Source organism: Narcine bancroftii, chromosome 3 (genome assembly GCF_036971445.1).
Source record: "Narcine bancroftii isolate sNarBan1 chromosome 3, sNarBan1.hap1, whole genome shotgun sequence".
Lineage (NCBI taxonomy): Eukaryota > Metazoa > Chordata > Chondrichthyes > Torpediniformes > Narcinidae > Narcine > Narcine bancroftii.
The window spans coordinates 337,395,605-337,415,346 of record NC_091471.1 but is presented as its reverse complement, the minus strand read 5'-3'; the positions used below and the strand labels follow the sequence as shown (position 1 = coordinate 337,415,346).

Below are 19,742 nucleotides of genomic sequence, written 5' to 3'. Positions count from 1 at the left end.
TTCCCCTCCGACCTTATTTGCAAAATGGTAGAGATGCTGATCGCTTCTTCTACTTGGACGTGAAATCTATCAGCATTAAATTCGCCAAAGCACACACAATTCAAGCTAGGATATTTAACTTTTTCTTTTGACTTCTGGTCAAAATCCTAAAAATTGCGATCGAACAGCACCCTGGGATTATTTCTCGCACACGGACTGCACAGATGCAAGAAGAAAGCTCATGAGCACCCACTCAATGCACTTCAAGTAACCAATAATTGCTGGCAACTTCAAGATACTTCTTTAGGTATTTTTTACACCTATATATAAGTAGAAAAGAGGTACAGGTTTATTTTGTGAACATTATTTTCCTGATTTTTTTATACCTTTCAAACATCTGGCTCTGTCTGCATTTTTCATGGAACATATTTCTTGATTTGTATTAGTTTTGTTCCCCTTATTTGTTCCTGTAATCATGCTCTGTATCTTTAGTATATTTTTAAACTACTGTACTCTTAAGTGAGTACTCCATGATTGACTCAAAACATAATCCAGTTTATTTTTGTCTTCCACAGTTTCTGCCGAATTAAATTTGTATTGATTAACAAATTAGGCAACTAAACCATCACAATATCAAATAAATGTTCAGCAGCTTAAGTTCACAATATTTTGAATAAAGGTGAAAAAAAAAGATGAAAAAATATATTGTTTTCAATTTGAAGACGGCAAGTCTGTTTGAAAATGGTGCTAAAATTCTCAGGGCGACAGATGTAAACAACACTCACCTGGCCAGGATCTGCAACGTCAAGCAGGGCCTCTTGCAGAGCTTCTAACTTTTCCAAGTCATTGCCACATAACACCACACGACCTCCTCCACTATGAAATACTCTGGAACATTCTGTCAGATAATAAATAAGCAACAAACTGATACTATGAAAATGGACTTAAACCCAGTTTGCGTTTTTTTCCAAATCCTACATAAACACTGAATTCCAACTTTAAGTGTTGAAGAACAGTCCTCGATCTGAAATACAAATTCAAGTTTATTTTCCTCTGACTGTACATGTACAAGCAGATGAAAAATGTTTCTGCAGACCACATTGCACATTCACACGATTGACATTTCCCAAACACCACACAATAATCACATGCATGCATAAAATATAAATTGTAAAATAAATATATATGAGCTCTGTTTCTTTTCCCACAGATGCTGTCTGACCTACCGAGCATTTAATATTTTTATTTCAATCCTTGTTGACACTAATGCTTCACTTGAGTTGCAGTAGGTCGAATCTTATGGTGTCAGCCTTGTTTCATTATTAGCACCCTCACCTTTCAATCTCACAAGGCAAAGTCCCACAATAAAGATTTCAATTAAGTTGTATAATATCTACAGGAAAATGTTAATTTAGCCTATCTGATTAATGCTGCTGTTTGTCCTTCACACAAGTCGCTTCCTCTAATTTATGGTTTATATTCTTTCCTTCTCTTTCATACATTTGTCTCGTTTCTTCTTAAAAGCCTCAATGGAGATCGTCGGCCTGATAAAAAGATCTTTAACCTCTTTAAACAAGAATGTTTCTCCTGAATTTCTTCGTGAATTTGGTGACGACTATTTTAAGTTTACCTGTATTATTTTTGCCTTATTCAGGGAAGAATAAGGCACCAGGCTATCAAGAAGGCAAATGGAATGTTGGCCTTCATTGCGAGAGGGATGGAATTTAGGAGCTGCAAATGTACAAGGTACTGGTGAGGCTGCATTGGAGCCCTGTGTGCAGTTCTGGTCTTCTTATTTGAGGAAGGATGTACTGGCTTTAGAGGCTGCCCAGAGGTTTACCAGGTTGATTCCAGAGATGAGGGGTTTAGCCTACGAGGAGAGATTGAGCCGTCTGGGCAGGGTCTTAGCAGGGGGCATTAGGGTAACCGTGGAGGGCACAATCTGATGCTCAAAAACCTGCTCAGCGAGGGGGATGGAGGGGGGAGGGGTGCTTACCATGAAACTCCTCCATTGGGAGGCAATGCCACCGTCCCTCCGATGTAGCAGAGAAATGAGTTGCTTATATTGCGAGGACAGTGACGCTAGACGCCATTAGACACTAGTGACGCTTGATACTTGTTAGTGATGCTAGAGCTACAGGTGGGGGCAGGGGGGCACAATACCTCATTTGGGGGGGGCAATGCCCGCGAGTGCCCCTCCTTTGACGCCGGCTCTGTCGGGGGCTGTACTCACTTGAATTTAGAAGAATGACAGGGGTCATTCTTATAGAAACATATAAAATTATGAAAAGTATAGATAAGATAGAGGTAGGCAAGTTGTTCCCATTGGTGAGGAAGACTAGAACTAGGGGTCATAGCCTCAAGATTCAGGGTAGGAGATTTAGGACGGAGATGAGGAGGAACAGCTTTTCCCAGAGGAATTCGCTGCCCATCGAAACAATTGAGGCTAACTCAGTAAATATATTCAGGACAAGGATAGATATATTTTTACAAAGGAGGGGAATTAAGGGATGTGGAGAAAAGGCAGGTAGGTGGAATTGAGTCTATCATCAGACCAGACATGATCTCATTGAATGGCAGAGCAGGCTTTACGGTCAGATGGCCGACTCCTGCTCCTATTTCTCGCGTTCTTATGTTTAATTTATACCTATCTTATCAAACCCTCGGAGCACATCAGAGCCTCCTGTAAAAAAGCACACCTCAATCTGAAATTCCTTTTATGACTATTATAATCCTTTTGCGCGGAGTCTTTTTTTTTGCACTCTCTCCGTTGTCTCTATATTCCAAACTCTGCTCAGTCCTCCAAATGTATTTGTGTACTCCTTTGAGGCTGACATACCAATGCAGCAGTGAGGGAGTGCTGTATGGGTGAAGCTGTTTATCTTTCAGGTGAGATCTTCCAAGGCCCTGTCTGCAAGTCAATTTAAAAGATTTTACAACCCAATTTGAAGGAAGAATTATGTGTTATCTCTGGAAACCTACGCATACCTTCAATCGCATGTCTCATTCTCTGAAATGTTAATCTTTAAAAGTGGTTGTATATTCTGTAGCTCCACTCGGGCTCTGGTAAATATTGCTAACTCTGTGCAAAACTTTTGCATTTAATGTTGTATCTCTTTTACTCATCAGTTCAAGTCATTCTTCCTATGTTACAAATATAACATCTGTGCATCACACTGAGAGTAAAATTTCTGCTGCTTAAACAGGGTTTTTGCATCTTTTATTCACAGAATATCGCAGGTTAGTTGTCAAGAACAGACGCTGCATATCTAAATAAAGGTTATACAACTGTCCAATAGGCATTTTGATCAACCCTATATATAGCTTTAAACCATTTATGCAGATGAAAAACTGTCTGGCTGATACAGATATCAACTGTCAGCAACTTTGCCTGTGTCACTTCCAAGGGTATACTAGAAAAAAATATATATAGACATTACCTCAATTGACAAGGCATGGGAGAGAATTTTGTCTTTAAAGCAGAGGTTTACAAACTGCCTCCCTCTAAACTCACATTTCACCTTAAGTATTCCCTATGCCACAGGTGCTCTGTGATTCGTAAAGGATTGTATGTGAGTGGAAAGAAAAAGTTTGAAAACCACTGTTTTAATCGTACCTAATTGACTCGTTATGTGCATGGTTTCATAACTCCAAAGGAAATGGGCCAATGACAATTTTTCTAAGCAAAATATTTCAATAGCAATTGTGTTACTCAACCTTCCCTTCCCACTCACATCCCACCTTAAATAATCCTTTCTAATCACAGAGCACTTAATGGCATAGGGATCGTTAAAGGTGGAATGTGAATTTGGGGGCAGTTTGAAAACCACTGATCTAAAGGAATAATGTCAGCCTTTCCCAATATTCTGTTCCATTCAATTCAATGGGACTAAACACATGAAGATGAGTAAAACCACCAAGCGACATTCTTCCAAGTGTTTAGCACTTATGACCAAAGAGAATGACACCCCCTGAGTGCGTAACAAACTTTCCCCCGTGTGGCATCAAACCAAACCTCGATGCTGTCAAAATAAACAATCTTTTCTTTCAAAAATCCAATCCAGTCACTAAATCTAATAAATATCCTGCTAATGTTAAGTGAATATTTGCTGTCTGACACAATTTGAATGTAAACCTATTAAGGGGTTGGCTGAAGTGTGATCGACCGGATCAAGCTTTAATTAAATTTCCTCCTTTCTTGTTGGACTCTCTCTCGGTAATGCTAATTCTTCATCAAAAAGAACCGAAGAAATTGCACTAATTAACCTTTGTGTGAGTGAATTAGATTCACGTCTACTTTAGATACTATTTAATTATCATTATAAAGATGTGCAGAATTATTATATAATTACACTATTGAAGTCATTGGGAGTTTCGGTAAGTTTACTCTCAATTTTTATGAAGCTAAAATTGCATCACTTAAACCCAGCAAGCCTTCGTTAGCGAATTGGCTTAGCAAGAGACATGTCTAATTTAGAATGTCCCTAGTTTTTGATAATTTGTGAATGATTATGTGGCAGAAATTCTTGAACTGCATTGAGCTGTCAAAAGATTTTTTAATGCCAATGTTAAACATTCACTAAACCACACATGTCAAACTCAGGCCCGCGGGCCAAATTTGGCCCGTGATATAATTATATTTGGCCCGCAAGATCATATCAAATATGTATTAGAGCTGGCCCGCTAGCCGCCATGCCAGTATAGCGCATGCACAGCTAATACTACAAATCCCAGAATGCTTTGCAAATGCATTGGCATCAGCCCGCTAATCGCCCCCACCTCCTCTCTTTACTTTCATTAGTATCTGCGACCTGTCGCCTAACTCACATGTAATAAACCCCTTACGAAAAATGGCCAAACGAAAGACAGAAAACAGGACCTTTCAAGGCAGGTGGGAGGCAGACTATATGTTCATCATTTTAAAAGACAAACCTGTTTGTCATTGAAGCAAGTTGTTATTTTTTTTGACTATTTGGCTTGTGAAAAAATATACATTTAAAAGGAGCTTAAAGGCTATAGAGAAATATTATTTATTGAATATTTTATTTCTCATTTGTTAATGCTTCTTCTGGAAAGAGTTTAACCAAAACTATTATTAAACATTTATTTTAATAAGAAAAAGTTTAACATTACATATGTTGAAAGAAGAGAAAACATGCAGATGTTGTTGAAAATTTTCAATAAATATTTAGTTTGGCCCACGACTTAGTCCAAGTTTTTAATTTTGGCCCTCTGTGAATTTGAGTTTGACACCCTTGCACTAAACAAAATAAAGCCTCACCATTATACACTGTCTTTTACAATTTAGGAAGGTTCCAAACAGTACTACAATAATCAGTTTCCTCTCCACCACCACCATCCTCCACCTGACAGACCTTGTTCTCACTCTTAATAACTTCTCCTTTGACTCATCCCACTTTCTCCAAATCAAAGGAGCAGCCACGGGTACCTACATGGGTCCCAGCCATGCCTGCCTGTTTCTTGGGTTTGTGGAGCAATCCATGCTGCAAGCCTGCACAGGCAAGGCTCTTCATCTCTTTCTCCACTCCATTAATAACTTCATTTGTGCTGCCTCATGCACGTGATGAGCTCATCAACTTTACTGTATTGCTAACTTTCACCCTGAACTCAAATTCACTTGGTCCATTTCTGGTGACACTCTCCCCTTTCTTAATCTCTCTATCGCCATCTCGGAAAACAAGACATTTTTTTTACAAGCTTACCAACTCCCACGATTAACTTGACTACTTCGTCACACCCAGTCCCCTGCAAGGATTCTATTTTTTTTTCTCTCAATTACTCTGTCTCCATCATATTTGCTCCCAAGATGAGGTCCTCCGGTCCAGATCATCCAGCATGTCCTCCTTCTTCCAAAAATGTGGCTTCCCCTCTACTTCCATCAACTCAGTCATTACCCACATCTTCTCCATTATCTTCTTATTTGCCCTGGTCCCCTCTGCCCCTATTCGCAACAAAAATAGGATTCCTCTTGTCCTCACTAACTACCCCACCGGCCTCCACATCCAATACATTATCTTCTGCAATTTCTGTTGCCCTACAACATGATCCCACCGCCAGATACATCTTCTCCTCGCCTCTCCACCTTCTGTAGGGACCATTTCCTCCATGACTCCCTGTTCTGTAAACTTGTACCTCTCACTATGTTCATTTTAGATTAGTCAGTGTTTGAGCTACCGAAAGAAAACAGAGACACACACAGAGAACACTTCAGATTATACAAATCTTTATTACAAAATCCTAAGCAGATTTCAAACTACAATATACAAGCCTTTCCCAATTATACTTATCAACGCCTGACTGGTCCCAACTGCTGAAGTGAGGCAACGACCGCACACTTGTAGTAGGTTGTCAGGGTGCCGGTAGCAGCTTTTCCACCTCCCCCAACCGGGATGTTGGTTGGACTCTAGAAATTCTTCTTCTTGCTGAGAAACGTTTCCACCCCTCAGAGAGTCTGAAACTTCAGCAGTGGGACCATGGTTTATATTACCCAAAAATTGTTTATTCATAGCCCATCATCCTGAATAAATGATTGTGATAGTACAGATCTATCACCAATGTACATAGTGTATATAGTTACTGTATCTAGACTGTGCTTACAGCGATTGGCTGAGAGCTAAGCCACACCTATTGTTTGGGCCTTAAAGGGTTGTGTCCCTAGCCAGGTCGGATCATTCCGGACTGGTCGGCCACCTGTGAAGAGCTCCGGTCTTTTGCTAATAAAAGCCTTGGTTTGGATCAACAAGTCTTTGGTTCTTTCGACGAGCTCTACAATTTTATTAGCAAAAAGAATTTTTTTTTGAAAGGGATGGAGCGTTTAACTCGGCCAGAAAAACTTGATATCGACCCACAGTCAGCTACAGCCTTCAAAGCCTTTAAGTTCTGGCTGTTGAACTTTGAAAACTTCCTAAGGCTCATTGAGGTGGAGGAGGATAACCAGCGTCTAACAGCATTGCTGTCTATGGTGTCCTTGAGAGTCTACGAGAACATCCAGGATGAGACCACTTACACCGCAGCCATAAAGGTACTGAAGGAACTGTATGATCAACCGGTGAACAGAGTTCATGCCCGGCTCATGCTTGCGTCGAGGAAACAACAGCCCGGCGAGTCCAGCAGGGCATATTTACAAGTATTAAAGGCATTGGGCAAGGACTGTAACTGTGTGGACAAAACTGCTGCCGAGATCACTAGCGACCTCGTCCGGGATGCCTATGTGGCCGGGCTCCGATCGAACGAAGTGAGGCTGCGTTTGCTCGAACAAGGGGTAGAAAAACTAGAGGACGTGGCCCGGATTGCAATCACAATGGAGGATGCAGCCTTAAAGTCCACCGAGCTCTCTAGGGACTGGACCCCTCGTTCTGATGTGAGTAAAGTGCCCTTCTACCCTACCCCTGACGGCCTGTCGGCTGCTGCTACCCTGCCCCGTGCGAACCCGAAATGTTATTTCTGCGGGAGGGACAAGCACAGCAGATCCCAGTGCCCAGCAAGAAAAGCCAGGTGCCAGAAGTGCCTTAAAAAGGGCCACTTTGCTGCAGTCTGTAGGTCTAAAATGGCCGCCAGCAAACACAGTGCCTCGTGTGAAGCCCAACCGCCACTATCCAATTCAAACTCTTCTTCCCCAGAGCTCTCGTCCAATGAGAGCGAGGGCTCCCCTGCACGGCAACGCCTGACGTCACGGAGACGCCGAACCCGGAAGGGGCAACCCACCGTCGCAACCATGGTGATTGCCTGCCTCTCGCCCCCGTGAGGAACACTTGACACTACCGCCGCTGCTGCCGCCGCCACAGCCACCCCCGGGGCCGACGCTACCGCCGCTGCTGCCGCCGCCACGGACACCCCCGGGGCCGACGCTACCGCCGCTGCTGCCGCCGCCACAGCCACCCCCGGGGCCGACGCTATCGCCGCTGCTGCCGCCGCCGCCACAGACACCCCCGGGGCCGACGCTACCGCCGCTGCTGCCGCCGCCACGGACACCTCCGGGGCCGACGCTACAGCCGCTGCTGCCACCGCCACGGACACCCCCGGGGCCGACGCTACCGCTGCTGCTGCCACAGACACCCTCGGGGCCGACGCTACCGCCGCCGCAGCCACCCCCGCGGCCAACCAGGTGCTCACCCTAGCGTCCATCGCTGACGACCGCCAGGGCCCGACCACCGATCACGAGCAACTACAAACCCCACTACTTACCATTCACCCGCCACAACAGCACTTCCGGGAGGTTCTCCAACCTGCTCCTCGAGCGTTGACTACGTCATCCCGTTGCGTGACGTCATCCCGTTGCGTGACGTCATCGCGCAAAACTCGCCTGTCAACTGCTTCAATAACATTAAACCAGCAATGCTCTCATCCCCTCACCAGAGCAATGGAACTGATTAAAGTGCATGGACACTACACCAATTGCTTATTTGACTCTGGGTCAACTGACAGTTTTATCCAGCCAGATCTGGCCCTCCGTTGGGGACTTGACATTATCCCCATTACCCAGAGGATCTCATTAGCGACGAGGTCGCACTCGACTGGGATAAAGGGGTATTGCATCGCCACGCTGGAAGTACAGGGCGTGACGGTCACCCACTTTAAATTATTCGTCCTTCCCCAATTGTGCGCCCCAGTGTTGCTGGGATTAGACTTCCAGTGTCAGTTCCAAACGGTGTCCCTACACTTTGGGGGACCCCACGCCCCCCTCTCGGTCTGCCATCGCCCCACTCCCGAAGCACCCGAGCAACCCGCCCCCGTGCCCCGGGGCCAATCCTGCGGCCTTTCCACACTCCGGATTGCCCCGCCAGCACTCTTCGCAAACCTCACCCCTGGCTGGAAGCCTGTGGCCACCAAAAGTCGGCAATATAGTTACGAAAACAGGCAATTCATTAGGAGTGAGGTGCGTAGATTGCTGGATGAGGGCATCATCGAACCCAGTTCAAGCCCCTGGAGAGCCCAGGTGGTGGTTGTCAAGAATGGGGAAAAACTACGGATGGTGGTCGACTATAGCCAGACCATTAACCGCTTCACACTCCTGGATGCGTACCCCCTGCCACGCATCACGGATGTGGTGAACCAGATCGCCCAGTACCGCATTTTCTCCACTATTGACCTACGTTCGGCCTACCACCAGCTCCCGATCCGCTGCGAGGACCGACCATTCACGGCCTTTGAAGCGAATGGGCGGCTATATCAATTTCTCAGGGTACCATTCGGGGTCACAAATGGTGTCGCGGTCTTCCAGCGGGAAATGGACAGGATGGTGGACCAGAACGGGCTAACCGCTACCTTCCCGTATCTGGACAATATCACCATCTGCGGCCACGACATGCAGGACCATGACGCCAACCTAGACAAATTTCTTCAAACTGCCCGTCAGCTAAACCTGACTTACAATTTGGACAAGTGTGTTTTCCGGACCACACGACTCGCTATTCTAGGTTGTGTGGTGGAAAACGGGATAGTCATGCCAGATCCTGACCGCATGCGTCCCTTAATGGACTTACCCCCCCCACATACCCAGAAAGCTCTCAAACGCTGCCTGGGCCTTTTCTCTTATTACGCCCAATGGGTTCCAAACTACGCCGACAAGGCACGTCCTCTTATCAAGACCACCTCTTTTCCCCTCTCGACCGAAGCCACAGCGGCTTTCGATCGAATCAAATCTGACATCGCTGCTGCGACGCTGCACGCGATCGATGAGTCTGTCCCGTTTCAAGTCGAGAGCGATGCATCCGACTTCGCCCTGGCAGCCACCTTGAACCAGGCCGGTCGGCCTGTAGCCTTCTTCTCCAGAACCCTCCAGGGTCCGGAGAGTAGACACTCCTCGATCGAGAAGGAGGCCCAGGCCATAGTTGAAGCGGTACGTCGTTGGAGACATTACCTCGCTGGGAGGCGCTTTACACTGTTGACTGATCAACGCGCGGTCTCCTTCATGTTCAGCAACACCCAGCGTGGTAAGATAAAAAACGACAAAATCGCCAGATGGAGAATCGAACTCTCCACCTTTAACTATGACATCCTGTACCGGCCTGGTAAGCTCAACGACCCGCCTGACGCGCTCTCCAGGGGGACGTGCGCCAGCATACAGATGAACAGACTACGGAAACTCCATGAGGCGCTCTGTCATCCAGGGGTCACTAGGTTTGCTCACTTTGTCAAGGCGCGCAACTTACCCTACACAGTTGAGGAGATCCGCTCCATGACCCGAGCCTGTTCGGTGTGCGCCGAATGCAAGCCCCACTTCTTCCGTCCGGATAACTCCCACGTCATCAAAGCCACCCGCCCCTTCGAGCGTCTTAGCGTAGACTTTAAGGGACCCCTACCGTCGACCAACCGTAATACCTACATCCTTACGGCCATCGACGAATACTCCCGCTTCCCATTCGCTGTGGCCTGCCCAGACACCACTGCCACCTCAGTGATACAGGCCCTTCACAGTATTTTCACCATCTTCGGGTACCCCAATTCCATCCACAGTGATAGGGGGTCCTCATTCATGAGTGCAGAGCTGCAACAGTACCTTCTGGAGTGTGGTATTGCTTCAAGCAGGACCACGAGCTATAACCCACGCGGTAATGGCCAGGTCGAGAGGGAGAATGCCACCATATGGAGAGCGGTTACACTGGCTCTCCGGTCTAAAGGTCTCCCCACCTCTCACTGGCAGGAGGTTCTCACTAGTGCCTTACACTCCATCCGCTCCCTCCTATGTACTGCAACAAATGCCACCCCCCACGAAAGGATGTTCCTTTTCCCGAGGAAATCCGAATCGGGAACCACTGTACCGGCATGGCTCACCGTCCCTGGCCCCGTCCTTTTGCGACGCCACGTCCGGCACTCAAAGAACGACCCCTTGGTCGACCGAGTGACTCTACTCCACGCGAACCCACATTACGCATACGTGGAGTTCCCAGACGGGCGGGAGGACACTGTTTCGGTGCGGGACCTAGCTCAGGACGCGGTAGACCCAGCAAACCCCCCAACTCCTTATGCTCCAGGCCCCGTGCCGCAACAGAAGGACCAACAACACCCCAATGACTCGGGCCACCCTGCCGACAAAACGACTGGGGAATTGAGCGACGGAGCAGTCGCACCCGATGAGCCCGCTGGTGACACCACTCCAGCGACCCCAATCCCGGCACCACGGCGGTCATGCCGGATGGTCAGACCCCCTGACCGCTACAGTCCTTGACCTACCCCTTCCTTTTCATTCTCTCCCTCGTTTTTGTTTTTTTTTCCCGGGTCAATTCTCCAAGAAGGGGTGAATGTGATAGTACAGATCTATCACCAATGTACATAGTGTATATAGTTACTGTATCTAGACTGTGCTTACAGCGATTGGCTGAGAGCTAAGCCACACCTATTGTTTGGGCCTTAAAGGGTTGTGTCCCTAGCCAGGTCGGATCATTCCGGACTGGTCGGCCACCTGTGAAGAGCTCCGGTCTTTTGCTAATAAAAGCCTTGGTTTGGATCAACAAGTCTTTGGTTCTTTCGACGAGCTCTACAATGATTTACTTATCTTCAAGGTCTCCTGACAGTCTGCGACCAACAAAAGACAACTGCATCTCTGGGTCCCATGGTGGAATTTAGATTATGTCGGCTTCATACATTATTCTCAAAGTAGGTTACTGATACTTAAACTTGTATAAGCAAAAGCATGGTCTAAATCCTCCATTACACTCCCTCATCCACTCATCCCTTTCTCCCTCATGGTTATCCCGGGCACCACCATCTTGGGACGTGCCGCCAACCCTCACTCTGCTAACAACTCAACCATAGCAGCAGTGCTCCACAAACACCTCACGCCACATTCATCCGGCTCCAGTGATGACCTGACCACAGCCACAGTGCTAAGGGAGCGCCCAAAATGCTACTTCTGTGGCCTGGGCAAGCATCAGAGGAAATGCTGCCCAGCGAAGGATTCAACTTTCTCCAGCTGCGGGAAGAAGGGCCACTACACCAAAGTGTACAAGTCCAAACCCCTTCCTAGCAGCACCATGTGTGGATCGTGGGGGCCACCGTCCCAGACACTGTCATCACCTGAAGCCAGCAGCGCCATGTGCGGGCCCAGGGGGCAGCCATTTTGGACACTGCTGCCGCCCACAACAGAGACGTGCAGCAACCTGACACTGGACTCCATCATGTTCAACCAGGTCGATGATGGATAGTCAGGTAAACAGCCAGATGCCGAGTTGCTTATTCAATAATGGAAGCACAGAGAGCTTCAACCACCGTGACACAGTGTGGCATTTTTCTCTCACACTACTGCTGGTGAACCAGAAATGCTCCTTGGCATCCAGGTCACACACAGTGGACATCCAGGGCTTCTGCGTAGTGACTCTAATGGTGCGGGGTACTGAATAAAAATACTTTAGATGAATGGTAATGTCACACCTCTGCACTGCTGTACTGTTGGGACTGGATTTTTTGTATCTTCTTAAAAGCGTTTCGATGAAGTTCGATGGGTCCCATCCACACCTCACTGTATCTAACTGACAGTTTTCGAACTGGCAACCCCACCACTCATCACACACAACCTGCAGGCTCTCCACACTCAAAATTGCCCCGTCGCTATTCACTAACTTCAGTCCCGGCTGCAAACCTGTCGCCACCAAAAGTAGGCGGTACAGTGCCGGCAACAGGGCCTTCATCCAGCACTTACTCAAGGAGGGGGGTCATTGAAGCCAATACCAGCCCCTGGAAAGTGCAAGTAGTGGTAGTATGAAACAGGGGAAAGAATAGGATGGTCATTGGCTATAGTCAGACCATCAACAGACACACACAATTGCATGCATACCCCCTTCCACGCATCACCGACATGGTCAACCACATTACCCAGTATTGAGTCTTTTCAATCATTGACCTGAAATCAGCATATCATCAAATCCCTATCTGCCCAGAGGATTTTCAGTATATGGTGTTCGAAGAGGATGGCCGCTTCTACCATTTCCTGCGGATCCCCTTTGGTGTCATGAACGGTGTATCGGTCTTCCAGCAGGAGATGGATCAATACGAGTTGCAGGCTACCTCCCTGTACCTTGATAACATCACCATCTGTGGCCACGACCTGCAGGACACCAATCTCCTGAAATTTCTCAGAACAGCCAAGCTCCTTAACCTTACACATAACAAGCCCAAGTGTGTGTTTCGCACAACCCACCTAGCCATCCTAGGCAGTATCGTGGAGAATGGAGTCATTGGCCCGGACCCCGACTGCGTGCAGCCGCTCCTGGAGTTTCCCCTCCCACAAAGCCTCGATGCTTAGTTTGTCCCCAATTATGTGGACAAGGCCCATCCCCTCATTAAATTTACATCCTTCCCTCTGTTGGTGGAGGCCTGTGCTGCCTTCAATCACATTAAGGCAGATATCGCTAAGGTAACGATGTATGCAGTGGACGAATCCACCGCATTTCAGGTGGAAAACGATGTGTCAGACTTTGCTCTAGCAACAACCCTAAAGAGGCAATGTGGCCCTGGCGTCATTACCTGGCCGGTAAGAGATTCACCCTGCTGACTGATCAACATGCAGTTGAGTTCATGTTTAACAATCAGCAGTGGGGTAAAATCAAAAATGACAAAATACTGAGGTGGAGGATTGAATTATCCACCTACAATTATGATATTCTGTACCGGCTGGGGAAACTTAATGAGCCGACAGATGCCCTGTCCCACGAATCTGTGCCAATGCACAGAGAGACCGATTGCAAAACCTCCACAATGATCTCTGCCACCCTGGAGTTACCTTGTTTTTACACTTTGTGAAAGCACGCAACCTACCGTACTCCATTGACAAGATCAAATCCATGACAAAGAGCTGCCAGGTTTGCGCTGTGTGCAAACCACACTTCTTACAGCCAGACAGGGCACAATTAATTAAAGCCACCCACCATTTTGAGCAACTCAGTGTTGATTTTAAAGGACCCCTGCCCTCCACTGACTGCATTGTGTATTTTCTGAACATCATTGATGGAATACTCCTGTTTTTGTTTTCCATTTGCCATCCCCTGCTCTGACATGACCACTGCCACAGTCATCAAGGTCTTCAACAGCCTCTTCACTTTGTTTGGCTTTCCTAGTAATATCCACAATGACCGTGGGCCAACTTTTATGAGTGCGCCAGTACTTGTTGACCAGAGGCATTGCCATGAATTACAACTCCCAGGGTGATGAGCAAGTGGAGATGGAGAATGCTACGGTTTGGAAGGCAGTGATTCTAGCATTTTTGCGGTCTAAGGGCCTCTCAGTCTCCTGCTGGCAAGAGGTCCTCCTGAAGACACTGCACTCCATTAGGTCCCTGCTATGTACGGTCACAAATGCCACACCGCATGAACGCATGTTTTCCTTTCTCATGAAATCTGCGACTGGGATCACTCGACCAGCATGGCTGATGTCCCTAGGGCCAGTCCTACTCCAGGAGCATGTGAGGAACCATAAGTCTAACACCCTGGTCGAAGGGGTCCACCTCCTCCATGCCAACCCCCAATATGCCAACATGGCATACCCTGATGGACACGAAGACACAATCTCTGTCAAGTCTTGGATCCCTCAGGGGCCCTGGAGGCCACAACTGTTCCTCCCACAATCCCCTCACCATGGAACACATATGATGCACCTAACCCCTGATACCCTGCCTCTGTCCCAAAGGAGGTTACACCAGACTCGTTGGTGCCTAACCACCAGCAGAACACTGATAAGTACATACATGCACCCGAGACTGACCAGGTCTCTGCCGCAGCACTGAAGCCTCAACGGTCCCAGTGATCGATCAGACCACCTGAAAGACTGAACTTGTGACTTTGAATTGTAACCTTCTAAGTTCCACCACCTGCTGGACTCTTTTTAAAAAACAAGGGGTGAATATGGGGTAAACCATTGTTATGTATACTTGTCTGGTAAGACAGATCTATTGGCTGGTTGTACCTGTGGCCCCTCCCCACAGGCTCCTGTATAACGGTGACTGTTCCACAGCCCCTTGCAGCTCAACCAAACAGTATGGATGTGCTTGTGTTCTTAAGTGAATAAAAGCCTATTGGGTTCTCTACAATAGTCTTTTGAGTACATCAACCCTCAGAGAGCATAATCAGCTGATGACTGACCTCCAAATTAATTGGAACTATCTTGGAGCAATCCTTCCAGCAAATAATTCCAAGAACACCCAGAACCCTTCCTGGCTATGGAGATCAAGCCTCACCTAGAATTTGTTCCTTGTGTTTGAAATGCAATGTCAACAGCTCTGAAGACCTGATGCATTGAACTTTGTATGAGGCTAGTGAACTGGCATTTAAGGAGACATTCGCTGAGCATGAGTGAAGACTTTGAGGCCAGAAGCATTTGTTTTATAGCTTGCGTTCTGACACTTACCTTCATAGATGTCTCCTCGTGCTGGACTCCATGTCTGGGGAGCCACTTGGCCTCCCTCCCTATAGACAATGGTCCCCTCTTCCTCTTGCAAAAAGGTCCCCAGTGCACCATTGCACTCCCATGACTCTTTCGAAAGGCCACAATCATCTTTACAATGACTTGATAATGATATTTATTCTCATACACATTGTACAACGTACTCATGTACAAAAACTCTTAGGTGCTGCAGCCAAACAGAAAAGAAACAACTACAGTAGTACCTCTTGAATGAAAAAGAGATAATAAATATAAAGGATGGATAGCTAATATCGACTTCCTCTTGCACACACAATATTGCACAATGAACTACAGTATTAAATGCCCTCACTGTAAATGGGAAGCCTGTCAATGCTCCTGCGCTGTAGCAGTGAATAATCTACCAGTAATTATGATCTCCATCATTGTTTGTTCAACCTTCTGGAAAGATCTCTACTCAGGTCATATTAAATAGCCTGTTAATTCTCTGTGAACAGGGTTTCATACATTAAGGGCTACTTAATGCTGGATGGTCACATCTTGATAGAAATCATCATTTTCAAGAGGGATATTGGAAGAAAAAAGTTTTTAAAGTGATACAACGCTGAGAGTATGCAGATGGAGGCACAAGGCCAAGAAAATCAAGGTCAATCTTTTGATAACTTGACATGCAAGCTTCTCCTGCACATGACAACCTCCATGATTTTTGTGTTCTTTCAATTAGAATCATAGTCAGACAGCATAGAACAAATTAGGTCCAGCACTAACCTTACCGGAAAAATAGAGGCTCTGGCTTGAAAGGGGAGCTCAAAAAATGTATTCCTTATTTCAGGCTGGAACCCCTAAACGAGAGCTTGATAAATCAAGATAAAAGTGGGAATCAGATTTGGGTGTAGAAATTAATCCATTTTTGCTGGTCCAACTTAAGTCAATATAGCATGATTAACACGATTTACTGTAAGGGATCGGCTGGCACAATATAACTTCTTGTATCAACTATACCTTAATCCACAAAAGTTACATAAATTGAAATTGGAAGTATCAGTCCAAAGTTTTTGATGTGGTCAAGAAATAGGTACTTTCTTGCATTCAGCCTGGTCATGCGCTAAAGTGAGGCCTTTCTGGGAAAATTTGGGTCATCTCCTGGGAAAAGAATCACTGGAATTCGATATCCTCGGGCATCTGAATTATTGTTAATTTGGAATTTAAAAGACATAAGACCTAAAATGAGGCTGTCGAAATATTGATTAAAATTCATTAAGCTCACTTTAGCAGTGGCCAGGAAATGCATAGCAGTGACTTGGAAATCTAATTCCCAACTCGGTTTAGCCCACTGCAAGATAGAAATCCATCATTGTGTTCCCTTGGAGAAGATCACCCATAACCTCAGAAACAGGTCTGATGTATTTTCAAGAATATGGAATTCATACCCAAGGACATTGGGGTAAATCTTTAACGATTTCCCCCCCCCACCCCTTCTGCCTCTTCCACCCTTGGTGCTTGCAGCGCCACGGACCCTAGATAAGTCCTGATAGGAGTGGGATTTATCCGAGGTGAAGCCAATCTTTTCTTTTTCTTATTCTTTTCTTACTTTTTCTTCTTTTCTTCTTGTTTCTTGGGGAAGTGGGAGGGTTCTCTTATTTTGTTCTTCTTTCTCTCTGTTATCTTTTTCTCCCTTTGGTTCAACATGGACATTGAATTTGCATTTTTGTAACATTATTGTAATTTTTCTTTCTTTATAATAATTGTGTCACATGTTGACTCTTCTTTTTTCTTACTTTCTTTAATATCAACATGCGGGATCGATATTTGTATTATATAGACAATAGGTGCTGGAGTAGGCCATTTGGCCCATTGAGCCAGCACCACTATTCATTTAGATTATGGCTGATCTTCCCTGTCCCTGCTTTCTCCCCATAACCCTTAATTCCCCTGTCCACAAGAACCTTGTCTAACTCCTTCTTGAACTTATCCAGAGAACCCACCTCTACCATTCTCTGTGGCAAAGCATTCCACAGACCAACAACTCTGGGTAAAAGAAATTCTCATCTCTGTCCAAAAGGGCTTTCCCTGTATTCTTAAACTATGGTTTCTAGTCCTAGTCTCCCCCAACATCAGGAACATGTAATCAGTTTCTATCGTGTCCAATCTCTAAATAATCTTATATACCTTAATCATATCTCCCCCATCCATCTAACTTCCAACAAAACAACCCCAGTTTATCCAACCTTTCGGCATACGTTAATCCTGCCATCCTGGAAACTAACCTTGTGAATCTACACTGCGCTCTTTCGATAACGAGCATGTCCTTCCTCAAATTAGCAGACCAGAACTGCACACAATACTCCAGGTGTGGTCTCACCAGGGCCCTATACAACTGCAGAAGGGACATCTTTACTCCGATATTCTGTTCTCCTTTTTATGAAGGCCAACGTGTCACTTACCTTTTTCACAACTTGTTGAACCTGCACATTAGCTTTTAGTGACTAATGTACATCAAGATCACGCTGCACTACCTCACTCCATAACTTGACTCCATTTAAATAATAATCTGCCTTCCTGTTCATCACCAAAGTGTATCCACATTGCATTTATCCACATTAAACTGCATCTTCCATGCACCCACCCACTCATCTAACCTGTCTAAGTCTCCTTGCATTTTCCTAACATCCTCCCCACACTTCACACTGCCACCCAGTTTTGTGTCATCTGCAAATTTGCTAATGTTATTTATAATCCCCTTATCTAAATCATTAATATATATGGTAAACAACTGATGATCGAGCCCTATGGGACCCACTTGTCACATCCTGCCCTCCTGAAAGTGACCCATTAATCCTTAATCTGTTTCCTGTCTGTCAACCAATTTTCTACCCATTTCAGCACCCTACCCCCAATACCATGCTCCCTAATTTTGTCTACTAATCTGTGTGGGACCTTATCAAAAGACTTCTGAAAGTCCATATTCACTACATCCACTGGCTCTCTGATGTCCACCTTCCTCGTCACATCTTCAAAAAATTTGAGAAGGTTAGTCAAGCATGATTTTCCCTTCAAAAATCCATGCTGTAATGATATTATTATTTCTGTCTAAGTATTCTGTTATTTCTTCTTTTATAATAGATTTTAACATCTTCCCCACTACTGACGTCAGGCTAACTGGTCTGTAATTGCCTGTTTTCTCTCTCTCCCCCTTTTAAAAAGCAGTACAACATGAGCCACCCTTCAATCCACAGACACCTCTCCTGAATCTATAGAACATTGGAAAATATCGACCAATGCATCTACAATTTCAAGAGCAACCTCCCTAAGCACCCTGGGATGCAGTCCATCAGGCCCTGGGGACTTATCAGTCTTCAGTCCTTTCAATTTACTCAAGACCACATGCTTCCGAATCTGGATTTCCATCAATTCCTCCAGTACCGTTGGAATTTCTATCAATTCCTTTGACATCGCAGGATCTCTACCCCCTATCTGACATTTACCTTTATCTTCCCTGGTGAAGACAGATCCAAAGTATCGGTTAAACTCATCAGCCATTTCCTTGCTTCCCATAATAATTTTGCCCATTTCTGTTTTTAAGGGCCCAATTTTGGTCTTAATTAATTTTTTTTCTCTTTTATATTATTGGCTAGTTTACCCTTGCACCTCATTTTTTCCTCCTGTATATTTTTCTTAGTTATCTTCTGTGGCTCTCTGAAGGTTTCCCAATCTTCTAGCTTCCCACTCCTCTTTGCCATGTTATACTTCCCCTCCTTGGTCTTGATACCATTCTTGACTTCCTTTGTCAGCCACAGTTGCCCTTTGCTTGCCTTAGAACCTTTCTTCATCTTTGGAATGAACTGGTCTTGAACCTTCTGAAAAATGCCCAGAAATACCTGTCATTTTTGTTCCACTGTTCTCCCAGCCAGGGTATCCTTCCATTGTATTTTAGCAAGCTCCTCCCTCATGGCTGCATAATCCCCTTTATTCAACTGTAATACTGATACTTCCAACTTTCTTTCCTTCTCCCTTTCAAATTGAAAATTAAAACTTACCACATTATGGCCACTATTACCTGATGGCTCCCCAATTTCAAGGTCCTTTATCAAATCTGCATCATTACACAACACCAAATACAGAATTGTCTTCCCCCTGGTGGGGTCCATCACAAGCTGCTCTAAGAATGTATCCCGGAGACATTCTATAAACTAACTTTCTTGCAGTCCCGCACCAGCTAGAATTTCCCAGTCTACTTGCATGTTGAAATCCCCAATAACAACTGTATCATTACCATTCTGATATGCCAATCTTAACTCCTGATTTATTCTGCTTCCTATATCCGAGCTACTGTTTGGGGGCCTATATATGACTCCCATTATGGTCCTCTTGCCCTTGCAATTTCTCAACTC

At 45.7% G+C, this 19,742-nt stretch overlaps 1 protein-coding gene across 2 annotated transcripts in view; it reads right to left on the bottom strand.

The window, feature by feature from the left end:
* Nucleotides 1-19,742, bottom strand: part of dhrs7cb (dehydrogenase/reductase (SDR family) member 7Cb) — a 49,073-nt gene that overhangs the window by 14,980 nt on the left and 14,351 nt on the right. For both annotated transcript variants that reach the window (XM_069929468.1, XM_069929467.1), the window contains exon 4: nucleotides 765-877. In XM_069929468.1, coding sequence (XP_069785569.1) covers nucleotides 765-877 — 113 coding nt within the window. The remainder of the gene's footprint in view (nucleotides 1-764; nucleotides 878-19,742) is intronic.